Source organism: Bombus bifarius, unplaced genomic scaffold (assembly GCF_011952205.1).
Source record: "Bombus bifarius isolate JDL3187 unplaced genomic scaffold, Bbif_JDL3187 scf7180000007978, whole genome shotgun sequence".
Classification (NCBI taxonomy): domain Eukaryota; kingdom Metazoa; phylum Arthropoda; class Insecta; order Hymenoptera; family Apidae; genus Bombus; species Bombus bifarius.
The window spans coordinates 2,555,046-2,574,270 of record NW_022884363.1 but is presented as its reverse complement, the minus strand read 5'-3'; the positions used below and the strand labels follow the sequence as shown (position 1 = coordinate 2,574,270).

At 28.6% G+C, this 19,225-nt stretch overlaps 4 protein-coding genes across 13 annotated transcripts; 2 read left to right on the top strand and 2 right to left on the bottom strand.

Annotated features, from left to right (window-relative positions):
• The first annotated feature begins 21 nt into the window (after positions 1-21).
• LOC117204462 (protein abrupt-like) lies at positions 22-2,332 on the top strand. Of its 2 annotated transcripts, none has more exons than XM_033441885.1 (4): positions 22-139; positions 618-818; positions 909-1,500; positions 1,636-2,332. In XM_033441885.1, exons 2-4 carry the CDS (start codon positions 624-626, stop codon positions 1,902-1,904), a joined length of 1,056 nt encoding a protein of 351 aa, XP_033297776.1. In that variant the 5' UTR covers positions 22-139; positions 618-623; the 3' UTR covers positions 1,905-2,332. The 2 variants fall into 2 exon arrangements, with proteins under 2 accessions (XP_033297776.1, XP_033297777.1); XM_033441886.1 differs by lacking the exon at positions 22-139 and adding an exon at positions 316-423.
• A 241-nt stretch (positions 2,333-2,573) lies between these two features.
• On the bottom strand, positions 2,574-4,273 carry LOC117204464 (transmembrane protein 208). The gene is made up of 5 exons (XM_033441889.1): positions 3,967-4,273; positions 3,621-3,773; positions 3,396-3,532; positions 3,209-3,293; positions 2,574-3,043 (listed from the first exon to the last, which is right to left on the bottom strand). The coding sequence occupies exons 1-5, from the start codon at positions 3,970-3,972 to the stop codon at positions 2,909-2,911; spliced, it is 516 nt and encodes a 171-aa protein (XP_033297780.1). The 5' UTR covers positions 3,973-4,273; the 3' UTR covers positions 2,574-2,908.
• A 700-nt stretch (positions 4,274-4,973) lies between these two features.
• Positions 4,974-7,571, bottom strand: LOC117204316 (PCI domain-containing protein 2). 2 transcript variants are annotated; one of them, XM_033441580.1, is made up of 5 exons: positions 6,528-6,762; positions 6,404-6,445; positions 6,199-6,320; positions 5,640-6,121; positions 4,974-5,557 (listed from the first exon to the last, which is right to left on the bottom strand). In XM_033441580.1, exons 1-5 carry the CDS (start codon positions 6,546-6,548, stop codon positions 5,043-5,045), a joined length of 1,182 nt encoding a protein of 393 aa, XP_033297471.1. In that variant the 5' UTR covers positions 6,549-6,762; the 3' UTR covers positions 4,974-5,042. The 2 variants fall into 2 exon arrangements, with proteins under 2 accessions (XP_033297471.1, XP_033297472.1); XM_033441581.1 differs by lacking the exon at positions 6,528-6,762 and adding an exon at positions 7,548-7,571 and having other exon boundaries at positions 5,043-5,557.
• On the top strand, positions 7,563-18,077 carry LOC117204315 (protein lingerer). 8 transcript variants are annotated; one of them, XM_033441572.1, is made up of 15 exons: positions 7,563-7,673; positions 9,549-9,747; positions 9,865-10,228; positions 10,302-10,565; positions 10,645-10,838; positions 10,916-11,155; positions 11,241-11,561; positions 11,652-12,089; positions 12,154-12,378; positions 12,446-12,653; positions 12,733-12,932; positions 13,941-14,150; positions 14,292-14,414; positions 14,507-14,782; positions 14,862-15,110. In XM_033441572.1, the coding sequence occupies exons 2-15, from the start codon at positions 9,616-9,618 to the stop codon at positions 15,108-15,110; spliced, it is 3,444 nt and encodes a 1,147-aa protein (XP_033297463.1). In that variant the 5' UTR covers positions 7,563-7,673; positions 9,549-9,615. The 8 variants fall into 8 exon arrangements, with proteins under 8 accessions (XP_033297463.1, XP_033297470.1, XP_033297467.1 ...); XM_033441579.1 differs by having other exon boundaries at positions 7,667-7,805; positions 13,980-14,150; positions 14,862-18,077; XM_033441576.1 differs by having other exon boundaries at positions 7,667-7,805; positions 14,510-14,782; positions 14,862-18,077.
• Positions 18,078-19,225: the final 1,148 nt, after the last annotated feature.

Below are 19,225 nucleotides of genomic sequence, written 5' to 3'. Positions count from 1 at the left end.
TTAAAAATTATAATAAGTAACAATTTTTAACTAGGTATAATTATATAACTGATAGTGTAATGAATTTCATATAATTTTATGAATGCTTTTTAAAAAAATGTTACTTCTCTAGCAAGCATATCTCACATATCTATCGAAGGTAACATCATTTTCATTTTCAGCTAAAATTATCTTTATCATTATTATTCGTTTAAACCAATTTTATTTTAAATTGTCTGCATAATAATTATTCTATACATATCAAAAATATATATTTAATATATGTTACACAGAATATTCTTTTTATTATCACTTATTATCAGTTTTAAACCTGCGATTATTTCGAAATCAATAGTATGTTTGTCACCATGATATGATTCATAACACATAACATAGTATTATATTTCCATTCTTTGTATTCTTTGATATCTACAGATATTTCTTGTAGGTACTATGTACAATTCTGTATATTTTAAATACTTAGATATAGTAATACTTTATAATAGTCAGGAGGAATTGAATTTTTCTTGTAATTACATAAATAATTATTAAATTTGTAGTTATTAATTTTATAATTATATATTTTATTCTTAAGCTTTAATGAAATGTGTTATTAAAGAAATTCCTATTATTTATAGATAAACATGGCAAATAATTCATTGTCAGAACAATTCTCCTTAAAGTGGAACAATTTTTCTAACAATTTAACATCTGGGTTTCTAAGTCATCTTACTGAAAATGATCTAGTTGATGTTACACTTGCAGTGGAAGGTCAATTGTTACAAGCACACAAACTGGTTCTGTCAATATGTAGTCCATACTTTAAAAATATATTTAAGGTATATAAATTATCTTTTTTACATGTTAAATATCTATATCTAAATCAGTTGTGATTGCTCAGAAAAGAACTTCTTAGAATTATTTTGTAGGAAAATCCTTGTCAACATCCAGTAATTATACTTAAGGACATGAAGTATACTGAAATTGAGTCACTATTGAAATTCATGTATCAAGGTGAAATAAATATCAATCAAGAAGATTTATCTACTTTTCTAAAAGTAGCACAAACATTACAGATAAGAGGACTCACAACAGAAGATACAAATAGCACAAAATCGTTTCCTAGTTGTGATATTCAATCAGATATTGATTGTAATATACAAAATGTTGCTCAATCAAATTTAAGTACAATAAATAGAACTTCCAAAGAAATAGAAATGATAGATAGAAGAAAGAGATCCCATGACATAACAAAAAAAAGTTACAAGAGAAAAAAACAAGATATGTCCTTAACAGCAGAAAATATTCATGATCTATCTAATGAGAAAGTGGATAATGATAATCACGAAGTTCTATTTTTGACGACTGACACAAATAATGAGACAAATGAAATTGTAGATGAGGAAGAAAATATTAATATTCCTACTATAAAAATCAATGATAATAATAAAAGCGATGATAACCCTTTGCTACCTTTTCCCTTGAATACTGAAAATTCAAGAGAAAATTCAACTCAGCAAGGTAAAGGATGTATATAGATATCAAATATATAGGTGGTTTAAGATTAACATAGAAATAATATTCTGAAATTAATAAAATTTAAAAAACTTAGTAACTAATAAAATTTAGTCTTAATATTATATTTTAACATTATAGATGTTGAACCAGTAATTTACAGGCTTTCTGCACGAGGTCGACCACAATTAGTGCATGAGGGTTATGTTTACAATTTGACTTCTCGCTCTGAGGGATTGAATAGGTCTCATTATAGGTGTGCTGAACAGCATCGTGGTTGTAAAGGTAAATGTGCGGTTATTGCAGAAAGATTTATGCCTACAGGTGTACATGATCATAATCATCCACCTGGGTATCAATCAGAACATGATTACAGAAAAAAGAAAGGTTTAGATGTAGATACTTCTTAAATCATAAATATTTTAAGCTTGTAAACAGCATTTTATCATATTCTTATTTTGTTACTGAAACTTTAGTAAAAATGAAAAGTTCTTTCCAAGTAATATTGGCATATAGTATGGCATATAACAATAATTCTTCATAGAAAAGAAGCATACAGTTAGGAAGTATTCATTTGCTGTGCAATTTTATAGTGAAAATAAAATTTAGTACATTGCAATATTGCAAAAATTGTACATTTATAACTATACATAACAGTAATATAACAAGCCAATGTGGTATATGGACCACTGTATTTCAATAAACTGTGATGCACTTTTTTGCGATATATATATATATATATATATATAAAGAAAAACAATATAAAATAGGTGATGAGTACATTCCATTTAGTATTATATTTAATTTTCATTAAAGCCAAATAAAAGTATTTAATTTATGTTACTTGTTTACATATAGACTACTATTTGTCGTGTAATAAATATAATTTGTTTTTATAAATACATATATGTGTATATATACGTATGTACATATGAAATGAATGTTTTGCTTACTTACATTTAAGTTGTATAAAAATAATTTTTTTCTAAATTATCACACAGAATAATAACTTTAGTAATATATAAAATGAATTAATCCAAAAATTAGAAATTGGACATAGAGAAGTCGTTAACGACATATAAAACATTAAAAATTATAAAAAGTTTATTTTTATATTACACTTCATAAACTTCTTTTCTTAGATACAAAAATTGCCAAAATTAATATGATAGTGTTCATAAATATTATTCAATTTGTAAAAAGTTGACCTTATAATTTATGTAAAAGTTTATAAATTTATAAGAGGACATGAAAATAATCTGTTCATAAACATAGAAAATGTAGGAAACAATGCAGGCTAAGACAAAAGTAAAATAATAAGCAGTCTTGTTGCACAATGTTGCTCAACTTTATCCTACACCCATTAAATTTTTTAATATTTATTCAAAATGCATGCTTATTTCTATTCAAAATGTTAATGCCGTCTAGCCATCTTTTTTTCCAACTTCCGTTGTTTCTTCTCACTAATCTCAGGTTGCTCTGGAGTAGAGGCAAAAAACCATGGAGCTAATATTTGTTTCCATATCATCCAACCTCCCCTGAATGGTACCTGTTGTAATAATACAAAATATTTCATAATCTATTTAAACATTTTATGTACGCTTTAACTCGAAAATCGTGAGGAAATTGTAAAAATGTTATTTTAAATTGTTTTGTAATTTATGATGAGTCAATGTACTATTTTATATTTCTATCATTTACTAAGTATACTTACAAGAAGCCATAACAACCAAAAGTAATTTGATATAAGAGAGAGTACTTGTACTCCTGAAGTTAATATAATTAAATCTTTTACATGTCTGAAATAACATTAAAATGTCATTATATTTATCAAAGCTGTTACAGTCTAATAAAGTGTTATATTATTTGAAGAAATCATTAGAATATGTTGTGATATTTACTCTGCTATACCTCCTTCCATATTAAGATCAATTCCAGAATCTAAAAGCTGTCCGGATTCTGAATATGTTGCATGTGCTATATATTTCATAAACTGATAACTTCCTATATATACAATTGCAGAAAATATGGTTAATGTCTGTAATCATAATACATAATAGAATAATATATGTTGTTATATATGTACACTTTAAAAATAAAAATAATACCTTAAATACAAAACTCACAGTTGATAATGTTGTAAAGTTAAAGAACAACATTGTAACAGTAAAATATATTCCTATTGCTCCAATTATCATATTTTGATAAAAATTTAATGTAGTTTTATTTTCTTCCACTATCTGTTTTGCACCTTTTGTTGCTGCTTTAGTTTTTTTTATCTAGAAATGTAATGAATGACTTTACCTAGTACTCATATTGTTATAAAGCAATTTTATAAAAAATGATAATTATTGATTGACTTTGTTATGCAATGACACATTACAAATCATACGGAAATAATTGCATATCCAGAATGGTTAAGATGTAAAAAAAGAGAAAAAGAACGATATTTTAAATAATAATGTAACTTACCGTCATTTTCTTAGTAAATTATAGGTACAAGTATTTAATATATTTAATCAATTAATATCTATTTAACAATCAATACATGACGTAGACAATCTCGTAAGTATTTAAAATTGCTTAGGGTTTGTTAAAGCCACGTGAAAGATGTCATATGAGGAAGTCTCTAGGTTAACATTCCATAATCTATATTTCAATACAGATACGTAAATATTAATAGTCATCATTTTTTACGATTCATAATCATTCGAAATTCGAAGTTCTAATAAATAATTGTAAAAAAGGGTTACTTTAAACTTTTTACTAAGTAATGGAAGTAATGAGTATAGAAATAATATCTTATGATTATATATTATATATATATATATATATATATATATATGTATGTCTACTCGTTTAGTGGAGTTGTCGAAATTCTTTATATCCATATGAAATTGAAAGAAAATATCGATATATAATTTTCACAAAATATTTCTTATTTTTAAATTTATCTTTTTACATACAAAATTGTATTAAAAATAATACAAATTTGATTTTTACATCATTTATACAAATACACTTTTGCTTTGTTGAATATATATAAATTAAAATAAAAAAGTATTATTACTGCAACAGGAAATCTACATATGTATGTAATTATTAATGTGTGTATAATTAAAAATAATTAAGAAAAACGAATACATAGCTTTTCTATTCACTTCTTGTCATAAGTAAGAGAAGGATAAAAAGAGCTTTCTATCAGGAAGAATTTTCTCTCTGTATATACATATTTCATCAAATCTCATTTTATTATATTACATCACTAAGGAATTTAGGATCATTTAAATTTAAACATTTTAATACTAATTTAAATTGATCAAAAAGAGCTAATGATACATACATATGTACATATTCTAGATTTTCAAATTTTATTAATTTGTAATCTTAAAATATAATAAACAAATTGGATTTTATTTATATGATGATGCAGATTATAGATATTTACATTTAGATCTAGAATTGTTGAAGGTACTAAAATCAATTAAATCAATTTTATTGAATTTAAATTTATTTCTTACAGAAAGATACATGTAATCTAAAGATAATTAAAGTATAGTTGAAAGTCTTGGAAAAGGATTTTGTTTAGAGATGACTAATTTTTTATGTTGATGAGATATGTATCCTTTAATTTTTCCTTCAAAAATTAAATTTGCCACAATGCATTCTACTTCATCCATATCAACATCATCAATTCCTTGCATTTCCAATGCTGAAAGTAAATCTTGAATAGGAATCTGATGTATATTTAATACTAAATACACTTTTTTAAATAAATTTCTGTATGCTATTATCTTCAATTTTTCCACAATTAAATATATTCCTGCTCCTATAAAAAATAATTCGTGTTTTTCCATCACTTTTTCAAGATTGCATAAATCTCCTCTTTTAACAGCTTCCATTAATTCTCCAAATTCCATTAAGTTATATTTTTCTAATAAGTTATGTTTAGGCATATACCCTAATAACATTTTCACTGGCACAAGATAAGTTAAAATTAATCGTTTGTTTTTTGAAGATTGTTTATGACAATGTTCAAAAGCATAAGTAAGATATTCATCAGCTAAAAGATGAATAAGATAATTATTTATAAAATGATTAAAATGTCAAGTTTATTATAATAACTATCAAATTTTAATACTTGCCAGCTTTGTAATCACTATCAAACATTGCTTTACGGCCCACGAAAAATTTATAAGTAATTTGTTGTGCTAATGCAAAATGTGCTTTATATGGGGACGATTCTATTGCCCTTATTAAAGGTTTACATAAATGCAATTTATTTATTCTAAAATAAATTTTTAATAATTGGTTAACTAATGCCAGCATTCCCCATCGTTTTGTATCATCTTCTGAGCTACGATTGTCGCAAGCACATACTCGAAAACATCCCATTAGACAATCTGCACATTTCTCCAAAATTTCTCCAGGCTTCATATTTTTGCTGGATCTTGTATTCTCTGCACAAACTGCTAATAACCGTAATTCTAAACACATTACGTTCATAACAGGCAACATCCAATTTTCTTCCTTTTGCATTTGAAGAATCTTTGTCAAAGATTGAACTGCAGAACTTTGATAATTATACATAGACAATGGGTCATCTTTATGTATTGTTGTTATAGTTCTAAGGATATAAATATTACAGTCAACATTTAGAATAATAGTTATAAAAATATACCAATATTTAACATATTTAGTTACTTTAAGTGGTAAAGTACTAAGTCATCAAGTGGAGCAGATAAATGTTCCATTGCTTTTGCTATTGCAGTTTCAGATCCAATTTGTGAAATTGAAACATGATTATGCCGTAAAGACAATAAATCCTTAAATTAAAAAATTATATGAAGTGTTTATGTAAAATTGGTGTGTGTGTAAATATATTTTAATGTAAATATGTATTATTTACCGCTAAACCATCGCCGTCCTGATTCAACCACATACGTCTGATCTATAAACGTAAATATAACCTCGAAATAAATGATTTCTTTAATTACAGCATATTATATGTTATTAAATGTTTAACACATTACCTGCATTATATACGAATCCATTGTAACATGTGTAATTTAATACATGTATTTATTTTGAAAATGTTTTTGTTTTTAAACTTAATTACATTACTTGAAATTACAAATTGATGGTATATAATTGTATAGCTTAAACACAATTAAATTAACAAATGTCTTTATTATCTGTAATTACTCAATAAAATAATAAGGAAAACATTTCATGGTTCGACAATTAAAACTTATCAAATATATACAGAAATATTTGTTATATATATATATAGATATATAGATACATATAACTGAATTTGCAATGTACACATCCGTGATACATGTACATATACGCAAAGTTGAATCACTAGGAATTACAGTTGTAATGCATAATTGCGGTTATAAACAAACTTGGTCACGTGATAGATGTGCAACGGCTCTAGGAATTGGTTAGCAGTCGTCAGTGAATTATGATTTGCAGGGATATCACTATAGAAAATATTTAAACTATTTGACTAAATATAGTACATTTAAACGATAACAAATATACATCTAATATTATTATTTAAGAGGTTAATGTTTGAAAAAGTAGTTTTCTGTTCTGTAAATTTTACTTTGTGTCGCTCAAATTTTGATCACGCGATTTTACTTTTCTGATTCAATTAATCATGTTGATAGAGTCAGATAGAATATATACGCATATCCTCTAGATATAATTCTAGAGAAAAACGTACTTCAATATCGATAAAATATTATCTAAAATAATGTATTATTATGTGAGTTATTCAGAATGGATACATTTAACTAATAAAAATAATAAAAAATATATGGATAAATTTTTAACTGTATGTAACACATATATTAATATAGAAGAAATAATTAAATATTTGAATAAAATAAATAGTGCAATATAATAACTATTAGAAATAGATTCAAAAAGGATTTTCTCTCTATTATTACATGCCCAATAGTGTAATTGAAAATAAGCTTTTAACTTGCCTTCATTAAGTGTTGATTATACCTAGGAAATTTCTGATTGTCTAGTTAACAAACCTGAGCGTTCTAGTATAAAATCGGCTACCCGTATGGAGCCCGATAAAGCATAGAGGCGGTGCTGCCAAGTCAGGGAGGGGGGCCCGCGGTCACGTGACCGAGCTGCGTTTTGAGCGCACTAACCAGGTACGAGTAAATTCGTTGTTTTTTTCGTGGTTTTTCGCGCGCCACGGCCGAAAAAGCCGAGGCGTCGTGAATTTCGCTTGTTTCTGACTCCGGACGTGTCCTTCGAGTACGCAAACAACGCTTATAATAACTGTGAGTTACTTGCAAATACTTTGACTCAATCATCTTACGGAGATCTATCGATGCTCCACCGCGGCGATGGTTGACAAGCCTTCCTCGCAAAACCAGAAATGGCGTCTACCGTGCACATGGTCTGCGGAAAATATTCTACATCAACGTCATAGTACCGATTCAGGAATATAACGAACTCTACACGGCCAATTTCTTTATCATCCGTTTGAAGAATTTTCACAACTCGCTTACGAACAACAACGCAACGGACAAGGTGTTTTTTGTGATGCGCCAGATAATCCTCCTTCGTCATATTCTCACCGCGCACGTCAAAATTTCTCTCTTTTTTTTTTTTATTACTTCATCGTCATTTGAAATCTTCTGTGTTGCGAGAAGAAAGCTCACAAATCTTTTCGGTGTTTTCGGTGAATTTAATCGTTTGCATTGAACGACATGGTCCTTGGGAATTTCGCAAAATCTTGTGGATAAGGTTTAGATCATTCTGCATATCGCCCTGACGCTTACTTATTCGTTCTTCTTCTAGACAACCGTTTTAGGAAAAACGTGACTATTTTAAGAAATATCTGTTAAATCGTTTGATCTTGTATTTATCATCATTAGCCGACCCTAACCTTTTCATCTATGCTTAAAAGGTAGAAATAAAATTGTATCTTGCAGACGTTTATTTAATGTCGACTTTTTTTATTGTTAATTCTTCATACACACATTTTCATAAATGTGATTTGATATTGTGCTTGACATGTTTTATAACTGTTAAAATGTTTTTAAATACCAATTGTTTTTCTCACTTAGGTTATTTTCAAAATGCATATTTTTATGGTATAATTGCTAATACCGTGGGTTATGTGGGTATTCTAAAAATTCCTAAATTGAACAAGATGTATTTTATTCTTCTTCGCTAATTCTTCAAAATACATAGTTTTATTAGATATAATTATGTGTGATAATCATGGTTATACAATCTATCTGATGATAGTACATATACAAGTAATTTATGGTTATACATTTTTTATAAATATTAATTTGTGTATTTATATATTTACATTATTTTATCTACTTAATGGTATGAAATTTTATTGTATGATATTTTGGTTTATTCTTGATATCAAATTAATATTCTTAATTAATATTAATTAATTCTTATTTAGAAAAAATGTGATATTAATCTATGGTCATTTACTGAAAAATTTAGTTTGTTGAATTAGTCTTTTAACTTTTTAGTTAATTTATGTATTTTATCATATATTCTAAAAGATGTTATTTATTTTTAGAAAATTAGAAAGTGTTTTAAAAGTATGTATCTTATTTATAATATTACAAGTTACATTTTATAATCTGGAATCAATAATTTTGTGCATTATTTATACTTTATTCATCATTAGTGAAAAATAGCTAATTGCTATTAGAAATGTATAATTTTATCATATACTTCTATAAAGATAATAATTGAAGTACTTACAGACATTAATTTTAATTCTTATATAACTTTCAGAATGTAAAATTTATAATTAATGTCAAATATTTTCAATTTTCACAAAATTAAAAAAAAATTCAGAATTATATGTAGTTTTGTTATTGCAATATATTATACATTGCAATAAAATAAAATAATGTTTTTGACTTTTTATATTTTAATTAGTTAATAAAACTAAGTTTGAATTAATAGATGTATTTATAACACATAGTATTTATTTTCAGTATATTATATTAGATATACACAATTAATTGTATTCTTTGTTACAGACTGTAAATAGAGAGTGTATATAGTGTGATAAGGGAGTGATATAGGTGTGCGGCAGTTTAGTTGGCAATGAGTTCAAGCAACAAATCGGTGTCCTCCGGTGGGAGAGGCACCAATAAAAATAAATCATCACAACAACATGGGAAATCAGATCATCATCTAACTAAAGCATCGGATTCGATAAAGCATGAAAAAACGCAGGTCAGTAAATATAGCTAATTACTTTATTATTATGAGTGATAGAAAGATGTCTTTTTATGCACTTTTGTTTTTTGTTTATTCAATAAAGAATTTTTATTAAAAAATATGGCGTTGTAGCCAAACACTGTTCAGATGCGGCATGCACAAATCATTGACACTAGAATGGGCAGCGGTGAAGATCCTGTTTTGAAAGAGCGCATAAAGCAAGTCATGGATATGACTAGACGATCAGAAGATGAAGTTGTTATGGCTTTACATGATAGTGATGGTGACTTGGACCGTGCCGTTAATGATCTTTTGGAGGGAGTAAAAACAGAATGGGAAGTGAAAAAAAAGAAGCCTCGTCAACCTAGTGGTTCAAAACAAAATATGGATACCTCTGGTGGTCAAGATGAAGGTGGTGATTGGGATGAGAGGCGTAATCAACGAGGAGGTGGTCCTCCACGTATGCGAGGTCGTGCTAACCATGATAATCGTGGATGTACGTTAAGATAAATATTATACATATTGATATATATTATTGATGCCACGTGTCTAAATAAATCTTTATTTAGGGCGCGGTCGAGAAAATAAAGAGAACGAAAGAAACATGGAAGATGGTATTCGTGATGGAAGTTACAGTGGTAACAGAAGAGGAAGAGGTGGTCCAGGAAGACCAGGTCGAGGAGGACGAGGTGGAGGGAGAGGACTTGGTCCACGAACATTTGCTAACCGTAATGACCCATCATCTACTTCATCTGCTCATAGTTTTAATCGATCAATTGATACATGGACAGGTAATGAAGAGCAACAACAAGCTGCTCAGGAGCCAAAGATGGGTAAGTCTGTTTAAATATTTCAATTATTCACATTTTAAGTTATTTAATCTTATCTCACACAACAAAAATATGTGAGTAGATGCATGGAATAATTTGGATTCTGCAGAAGACTGGGAGAATGAAGAATATACAGGTTCATTGGCGGATACAAAAGTTTTTACACCGAGCACTTCTGCAGCAGAACCTACACCTTCTACAGAAGAAGCAAAAACTCAAGATCTGCAACCAGTGCAACCTAACCAGACTGTAAATTTATCATTACTACAACAGGAAGTATGTAACATTGCTTTTTAAATCAATATTAGTAATTACATGTAACAAAAAGTATCTTTTTTATTTATGCACATAAGGAATTACCAAAATTATCAGAAATACAACCAATACAACAACAAACTTTAATTCAACAAACTCAACAACAACAACCTGTATTGAGCTTACCTACAATGCAGCTATCACAGCAACCAAACGCTATAAGTGGTGGGGTATTAACAGCTGCCCAAACACAATATTTAACACAACTTACCCAACAAACAAGTGAAAACTTGAAATCTGCTGGACAAAATACATTCTCCTCGTCGATATCCAGCCAGGTAGCTAAATAATATACATGTTTACGAATTATTTTATAATGTAATATATAAACTAGAATATCGTTGTATTTCTTAAATATATCAGCCTCAGAGGCAGACAAAACAACGTCCAAGGGTGCCACCACCATCAAAAATACCATCAAGCGCTGTGGAAATGCCTGGAGATGCTGTTAATAGTGGCATTGGATTTCTTGATGTCCAATTTGGTGCACTGGAATTTGGTAGTGATTCAAGCTCTCTTGATGGTTCTGCAAATGAAAAATACAATTCAGCTAATAATACAATAGCTGGTGTAGAGGTATCTTCTACTACAAATGCTGTAAACACTGCCAATACAAATAATTCCATGGATATCGAAACAACGCAACCATCATCGACGACACCTTTTAATACTACTTCTCAAATGGTTACTTTATTATATAAATATTATTACTTGTCATTTTTTAATGCTTACAATTTATTGAATAATTAATAATAATTCTATATTTACTTACAGTTATCAAATAGCGACAATTTACCGGTATCGAGTGAACATTCGATAAACGCTCAAACATTCACTGCTCGTGGTAGCAGTTCTGGACAAACTTTAGATATAACTAAACAAGATTTCACTTCACAAGTCTCACCAGGAAATGCACCTCCGTATGGTACAACAACAACTTATCAATCTCAAAAGTCATCATTTCAAGCACCTACAGCGACTCCCAGCACTTATAACGCATATTCTACAAATGCTCAATCTGCTCAATCATCTTTTCAAACCGCATCCGGCACGAGTGCTAATAGTTATTCTGCAACAGCAACTGTTTCACAAGCAAGTTATAATTCTTCATCATCATTTCCTCAATCTAATACATCAACCTTTAGTCAAGCTTCTCCCTCTGCATCTGCATCTGCAACTTCAGGTTATAACCAACCAACAACTACAAATCAGGTAATTATTATGTTGTATAATACTAAAATGATTTATATTATATAAAATTCATTTTTTTAAATAGGTATATCAGTCTGCGACTGGATATGTACCTACCACAACATCTCAATATCAAGCACAGTCTGTAGCTACAAATACTGTATCAAATAGTAGTACAGGCTATCAAACAAGTGGGTATCAAGGATCGTCTTCGTTTCAGTCGACCCCACAAGCTTATCAACCATCTGTTACTACATTTACTTCACCTATTACCCAAACATCCGGAGCTTACCAAAGCGCAGCACAGTCTGTAAGTATTTCATTTCATCAGCTCGAATATTACTTAAATGCAAGAAATTACTAAACTATACTTACAGGTATATGCAAATGCATATGGCACATACGCCAGTCAACAACAAACAGCGTCTCACAATCATAAATTGAACAGTAATACAACAAAAGATTCTCAATATGATAGTAACACGACAACATCAAATAGTTCTCTTGCGACTACAACGGCACCCACATTAGGTCTTAGTTCTGCCTCCGTAAATAGTTCACAAACTAAAGTAACAAATTCTAATGGTAAGCAGTATCTAAACACTAAAAATTGAAGTTATTTCTATGGTCAGATAAAAAAAAAATTGTAATGTGATTTTTAAAGCGGTACCGAAAAGTACATCGAGTGGTGTAGTAACGGGTAGTAGTGGAACTGGAAATATGACAGGTGGTGGTGCAGCTGGTAGCATGACTCCAATGCTAAGTCACCAATATATTATGGGTCAAGGTGTACCTTATGCGTTCCAACAACCAATGTACAGTTATGAGGAATTACAGCTTATGCAACAAAGAATACCGCATATGGTCAGTTACTATTTGATTCCTCAATTTATTTATCTTACGTCTCAAGTACAACTTACTCATATGCTAATCGTAAAAGTAATTTGTACTTGATTCCATTAAAATGCTTCGTTAGAGTAATGTACACTTTAAAAAAAGTATATCATTTTATTTCATATACTATAACAGATATTATAACTATTATATTTCTTGAAACAATAATATTAGCATTCATAATCAAAAAGAAAAACTTATATTTCGGGTGTACTACTCTGCGTGCTATTCTATTTTGTCATGATTATTTAGTAAGAAGAATGCTAAAGTAATCATTTGTTTAATGCTTGGTAGCTGCTCGTTATTTCAATATTCTTTTTTCTTTTTAAGAAATTATGGATTTCTTATTCACATTTTCAAGGTGGCACACGAAGTTTGTTGTACTTTTTATAGTGAGATGTTTCGCATCAGATAAATTATTGAAAACATTTTAATTTCTGAAACATTATTTAGTAGAAAAGTAAAACTGTCTGTGATTAATTTGGAATATTATCGTGAAAGATTAGTCCGCTGAAATGAACCTATTACAGATAATATAAAATACCATTTTGATCATAGACTAACTGTAGTTTTTATATATATATATATATATATATCTTCCTTCATTATTGGTTTCATTTGCTCTATACCTCATGTTACGTATTTGAAATTGTATAAAAATATATAATATAATTTTCAAGTGGTTAAGTTGTACTCTATTTTAAAATAAATTACACTGGTATGTTTGTTAATATTAAAGATAAAAATTTACATTAGAACAATAATATTTTAAAACGTAGAAAATAATGGATTTTAAATTACAACATCTAAAGAAATTTTAAGTTAAAGTCTAAGACTCTAAGATAGGTACAACCAAACCGCATGTAACCTACCCCCAACCTAGTACGCGTAGACTTAGATATTAGTTAGCCTTCTTGTATTTGGAGTACACAGTGTATGCATGTAGTTTTGTGTTTGGCCTTCCTGACTAACCTGCAGCCAACTACTGGTTACTATGACGCGGCCTTGGGCTATCAGACAACCGGCCCTGCTACCAGTCTCGGTGGGGGACGAGGAGATGCACTTTCCGGTGTACAAGGTGTTCAAGGAGTACAAGGTGTACAAGGAGCCTACACCAGTATTAGTGACGCCAGGTTCGCCAGAAACGACAGCAATGCATCTCCAGTTCCATCAACTATGTCACAACAGGTGAGGTTTATAAACATTTAGTAGACATGACAATCAGCTTAAAAATATTGTTATAATACTTAAACATTGTTTTGATATTTCCGACTAAATTACAGTATTGTATTACATTTAAACAATTTTTTTAATTCATATTATTTGTAGACTGCTACACAGCATCAACAACCAATGATGAATCCTACACTACCTCCAACATATGCATACTTTGCATATGGTGGTGGAATAATGCCAGGTGGCTTTCAATATGGAACCCCTGCTATTTATCCTGTAAGTTAATCAACTTATATAATTAATTCTTTATTTATTTTTTAATATATTCTAATAAAACATTCGTATTTCATTTATCAAAATTACTATAGCAGATAGCGACTGCTGGTAACGCGGGTACGAACAGTGGTGCATATAGTGCTAAACCAGGAAGTTATGGATCTGGATATGGAGCTGGAGCAAGTTATGATGCTTTAGCATCTGCTGGTCCTGCGGCCGAATATAAAGGTGCGGGAAACAGCTATACCACCACACAAACTGGTAAAACAGGAACATCTACCGGAAATACGAATACTGGTGGATCATCTGCAACCGATATAAGCGCCACTATGTATGCTAAGAGTCATGTAGCGCTTAGTAAAGTGAATGTAAGTATTTCTATAAATCCAATTTCATAAAAATGTATTATTTTCAGCGAAAATTAATAACGCTTTAATGTTATTTCAGTCCTACGATAAACAAACTTTTCACTCAGCAACTCCCCCGCCATTTAGTCTGACTGGGAGCCAAAATGCTGGTTTGCCTGGTGCATATGGAACACCACATTTGTTTATCCCAACTATGCCTCATCAACTGCACCAGCCACTTCATCAAGATGGTGGTAGCAGTGCAGGCCAAAGGTCCAATACAAGTTCCCAAAACAAAGCCCAAGCAAAGCCTGGATATAGTCCTAGTTACTGGACTGGAAGTAATTAAAAAATTGGACTGCGCAAGGAAAATGAGAGGATAAAAGCAAAACTGCACCATTTTAGACAAACTACCATTTCGCCATATGATACACGGTGGTGTGAAATAAGGACATTGACACAATGATACAAAGGACACAAGACAAGACGATTTTTTTCTTTTTTTCTTTCTTGGTGAAACTAAATGATTCTGGTATGACACGAGTTAATGTAAAATATAAAATTAATCTTAAAATGTGGAAGGATTAAGCAATTTTTAAAGATTTTGTGTTTAACACAGTGGTAATATTTCTTTTCCACATAAATCTGCTACAACAATTAGTTAGAAAAAACGTTATACTCTTTTTAATTAGTCATATTAATTTCTACATTCTTATATCTTGAGATATTAAGTTGAATTACAAAGAAATCTTTTGACACGTTATTATTTTACTTATAATAATATATAATTCATTAATTGTATTAAACAGTTTTTGGTGTGTATAATGCAATATACATATATATATATTTATATATAAATATATTTCTTTAAAGTGAAATGTAATATGCAAAAAGAAAAAGAGGAGTGGTCAAATGCAGCATGAAAAAATTGCATAGTTCTTCCTACGTGAGGCGCATTCGTGCCAAATAAATTTATAGCGTTTATAACGTATAAAACCGTGAAACGAATGATCGTACATATTTGTCAAGATAAAGAAGAACAGAATTAATTGTAGTATGTTGAAACGCTATGAGAAAAGGAAAATCAAGATTTGTGAGTAGCTCTCGTGTGAAATACTGAAAAGATGATCTAGAAGAGTAATTGACTGTTAAATTTACTTCCGATCTCTTATCTGTATACTACTGTGCAATTGCGAATATACTGCATCGACTGCAAAGGGTGATAGTTTTTTTGTATGATGTAGGCATCTCGGCTCATTAACATCTAAAGTGCTTCTTTACATGAAAACAAAGCACCCCATACGTGATGGAACATAAAACTATACTATGTAAATTACAATTATTGTATGTATTTAACCATGGAACATCAGGTATATAAAGTTATAATCATCATAATGTTGTCACTTTTGGTATTTAAAAACGAATGTATAATCGCACTAGTTTCGCATTCTTGCGCGCACCCATATATAGATATATTTGATTTGGTCGCCTTGCATTTCTTTTAGTTACCAGAATTTTATGAACGTTATATTTTATTAACAAAAAGCTATTAAACCAAAAAGAAGATACCGTCATACCATGTTTTCAAAGAACGTTGATTTCAAAATGAGAGCGGTACTTATTTAATATATCTTATGTTTATAAAAGCGGCGTTGCAGATTAGATAGTGCCACAAACTACTAAGAAAAACAAGCAGAATTCAGTAATTTTCTTGTGGTGCCTTGAATAAAATTCAAATAATAGAGTTCAAACATCTGCTTTTTGCAGGAATTTCTCATATAACTTTTTACAATCCTTTCATACTGTAAGTTGTATTATCTAAAACGTACATTACCTTACCCTTATTCATATATTAACTTTTACTAATTACTCTATATCATCCATGTAATTTATCTTCTAGGAAATAATAGTTGATGCTTTAGTTTAATAACAATTTTAAAGTTTTCGTTTGCAGAGTATTGTTTGCCCTCTCCAAATTTATAGTTTTCAAAGAGATCCAAATGATTCTTGGATCAATAATTGCATTATACAAATACAATATATCTGAAAACAGATAAAAAGATTAATTTGTCAACAAATTATTTATAATTATTATGAAATAGTTACACCAGCTTTAAAACTACATTTTTGAAACTTATTATGTAAGGAAGTTCTTCGGATATAGAAGAAAAATAAGACACATATTATGACATTCTATTTGATGTTTACAAAATGTATAGTCCAAATAATAATCTTATGTGGCTACGTCGTAAGTTCTTCAATTTCTTTTTTACTTTTTGCTTTTAATTCATACTCATTTCTAGGATCTGCTTAAAAACTGTAATATTTGTTAATACATAAATAAAAATGAATTTTAGTTGATCAAAGTATTGAGTATTGAATGTTGAATAAATTTATGTTGAACATTACATGCTGATTACAAATACGTACATAAACGAGATCAACCCGCACTGTTTACATTTTTTTAATTTAATATTAATATAATTTTTCAACGAATGTAATAAAAAACAAATGTCGATGTTAGTGTACCGCTAATAAGTATTCACAATGACCTGTATCATTTTAATTAGATTATAATAAAGAGGAAAATGTAATTGTCGATTCCGTCTGATAAAACAATTTTCATACTATTACATTATTTATGCTGATTAGAAACATATTGTACAGTTATAAAATAATCAGACGAAAAGGAGTAAAATAATACATTAATTAACACAAGTCATTTTAGGAAACATACATTACATTTTTGTATTGTGGATAGCAATCATTACAATATAATTCCTATCATTAAGAGTAAACGAAGATATGAGTAAAGTATTTTCACGAGATGCTGTTGAAATCCTTACGACCTAGCATGTATTATACTTTGGGAATAAATTGTTTTATCGCAAAACAAGTACCGTTTCCGAGTACCACTGATACGAAAAAAAAGTACATAATTGTAAGTAAAATCTTGTTAGCAATTGCATTATACATATATATAAATATATACAAAATTGAATGACATCGATATGGATAGGATATGTTTGAAAATCATGGGAGACCAAGTGTAGAATAGTTCTCTTTAGAAGAACAAAGAAAATGTAAATCTGTAACCATAAATTACCGAGAAAAAAATGATCGATTTTATCGACAAAATCATTCTCGGATACGGATTATTCGATCATCCTGACTATACAGGATAACGAAACTTTACTGTGTAACACTAATGACTTAATAACTTTAAAATATTGTGCTATACAAAGAAAACTTTACAAATATACGTATGATTTTAAATGGTTGCTAAATATGTTATCATTAAAAGCTTTGAAATTAACTTAAATATTACTTTTATTTTCAATCTAACAAACTCAAATTTACATATTAACCATCTTGTTTTTTTAAAGAAATTTCTTTTTAAGATACATTATTTATTACAAATATACAATTTAATTAACGTTTTGTAATTAGTCCTTTAAGTAAATGTTTTATACACATTTTATATATAAAAAAATTGTTTTTGATTGCTTTAGCTTTACATTATAGTACTTATTCAGTCACCTAAAATCGAAAATATAATATATTTAAAGCGTTTATGTTAGTTATATAAACATTTTAATAAGTTAATAAATTTATATTAAACATTTTTAGAACATCTTTACGCATTCAAAATACGCATATTTATATAAATCCACTCATGTAAACATTTAAGGGTTTGGTATGATAATTGAAAAAATCAATTACTTTTCTTGTTTTTGTTTTTTTTCAATATAAATTTTCAAATATTTCCAATCTTATGTGTATGTTCAAATGAATTAGGGGCAAGTATATTAAATGTAATGTACGATGAAAGATAAAGTTGCAAAATATTCTACAAAATGATAGAATGTAAACGAAACTTAAACATTTAAATTAAAGAGTTCATTATAACAATTATTAAGCATTAATAATTTTTGTATTTTTATCAAGTAATGATCTATCGAAAGATGCAAAATTCATTGCGTCATTATTGCTATTATATAATTATTAAAAAAATAGCCACCACTACTGTGTATAAATATGGGTATCTGAGAATAAATGTATTAAAAAAAACCTGTAACATTCATACATATATATATATATATATATAATTATTGTGTAAAATATTTTAATTCAACCAGTACTATATAATTTTTTAAACAATCTTTAGTTGTCTAAATAAAGAGAAATTATTTAAAATGCAGAAACAAGATATTCACTATAAAGTAATTAATTTTTATAGATATTTAAGATCTTCAATTATTTGTTAATTAAAACCAGATTTGAAAAATCAGCTTGGATTTTTTATAAATATTTATCACTTATTGATCCTTAATTTTATTATTTACGTATTAACGGAACGTGGCTGCATATAAATACATTTTAAATATATAAATTTTAATAGTTTAATATCTAAAAACAATACTGTAAAAGAATGTATATAATAAAGATAAAATTGAAATGATT

Coding starts and splice junctions, on each gene's coding strand:
- LOC117204315 (XM_033441575.1), top strand. CDS start 9,616: ATGAGTTCAAGCAACAAATCGGTGTCCTCCGGTGGGAGAGGCACCAAT. Junction 12,090..12,153: donor AACCAACAACTACAAATCAG/GTAATTATTATG, acceptor TTTTTTAAATAG/GTATATCAGTCTGCGACTGG. Junction 14,783..14,861: donor TAGCGCTTAGTAAAGTGAAT/GTAAGTATTTCT, acceptor ATGTTATTTCAG/TCCTACGATAAACAAACTTT.
- LOC117204462 (XM_033441885.1), top strand. CDS start 624: ATGGCAAATAATTCATTGTCAGAACAATTCTCCTTAAAGTGGAACAAT. Junction 819..908: donor ACTTTAAAAATATATTTAAG/GTATATAAATTA, acceptor ATTATTTTGTAG/GAAAATCCTTGTCAACATCC. Junction 1,501..1,635: donor AGAAAATTCAACTCAGCAAG/GTAAAGGATGTA, acceptor TTAACATTATAG/ATGTTGAACCAGTAATTTAC.
- LOC117204464 (XM_033441889.1), bottom strand. Junction 3,533..3,620: donor ACTTTACAACATTATCAACT/GTGAGTTTTGTA, acceptor TTATGATTACAG/ACATTAACCATATTTTCTGC. Junction 3,044..3,208: donor TTTGGTTGTTATGGCTTCTT/GTAAGTATACTT, acceptor TTATTACAACAG/GTACCATTCAGGGGAGGTTG.
- LOC117204316 (XM_033441580.1), bottom strand. CDS start 6,548: ATGGATTCGTATATAATGCAG. Junction 6,446..6,527: donor TGGATTCGTATATAATGCAG/GTAATGTGTTAA, acceptor TTACGTTTATAG/ATCAGACGTATGTGGTTGAA. Junction 6,122..6,198: donor TTAGTACTTTACCACTTAAA/GTAACTAAATAT, acceptor TTATATCCTTAG/AACTATAACAACAATACATA.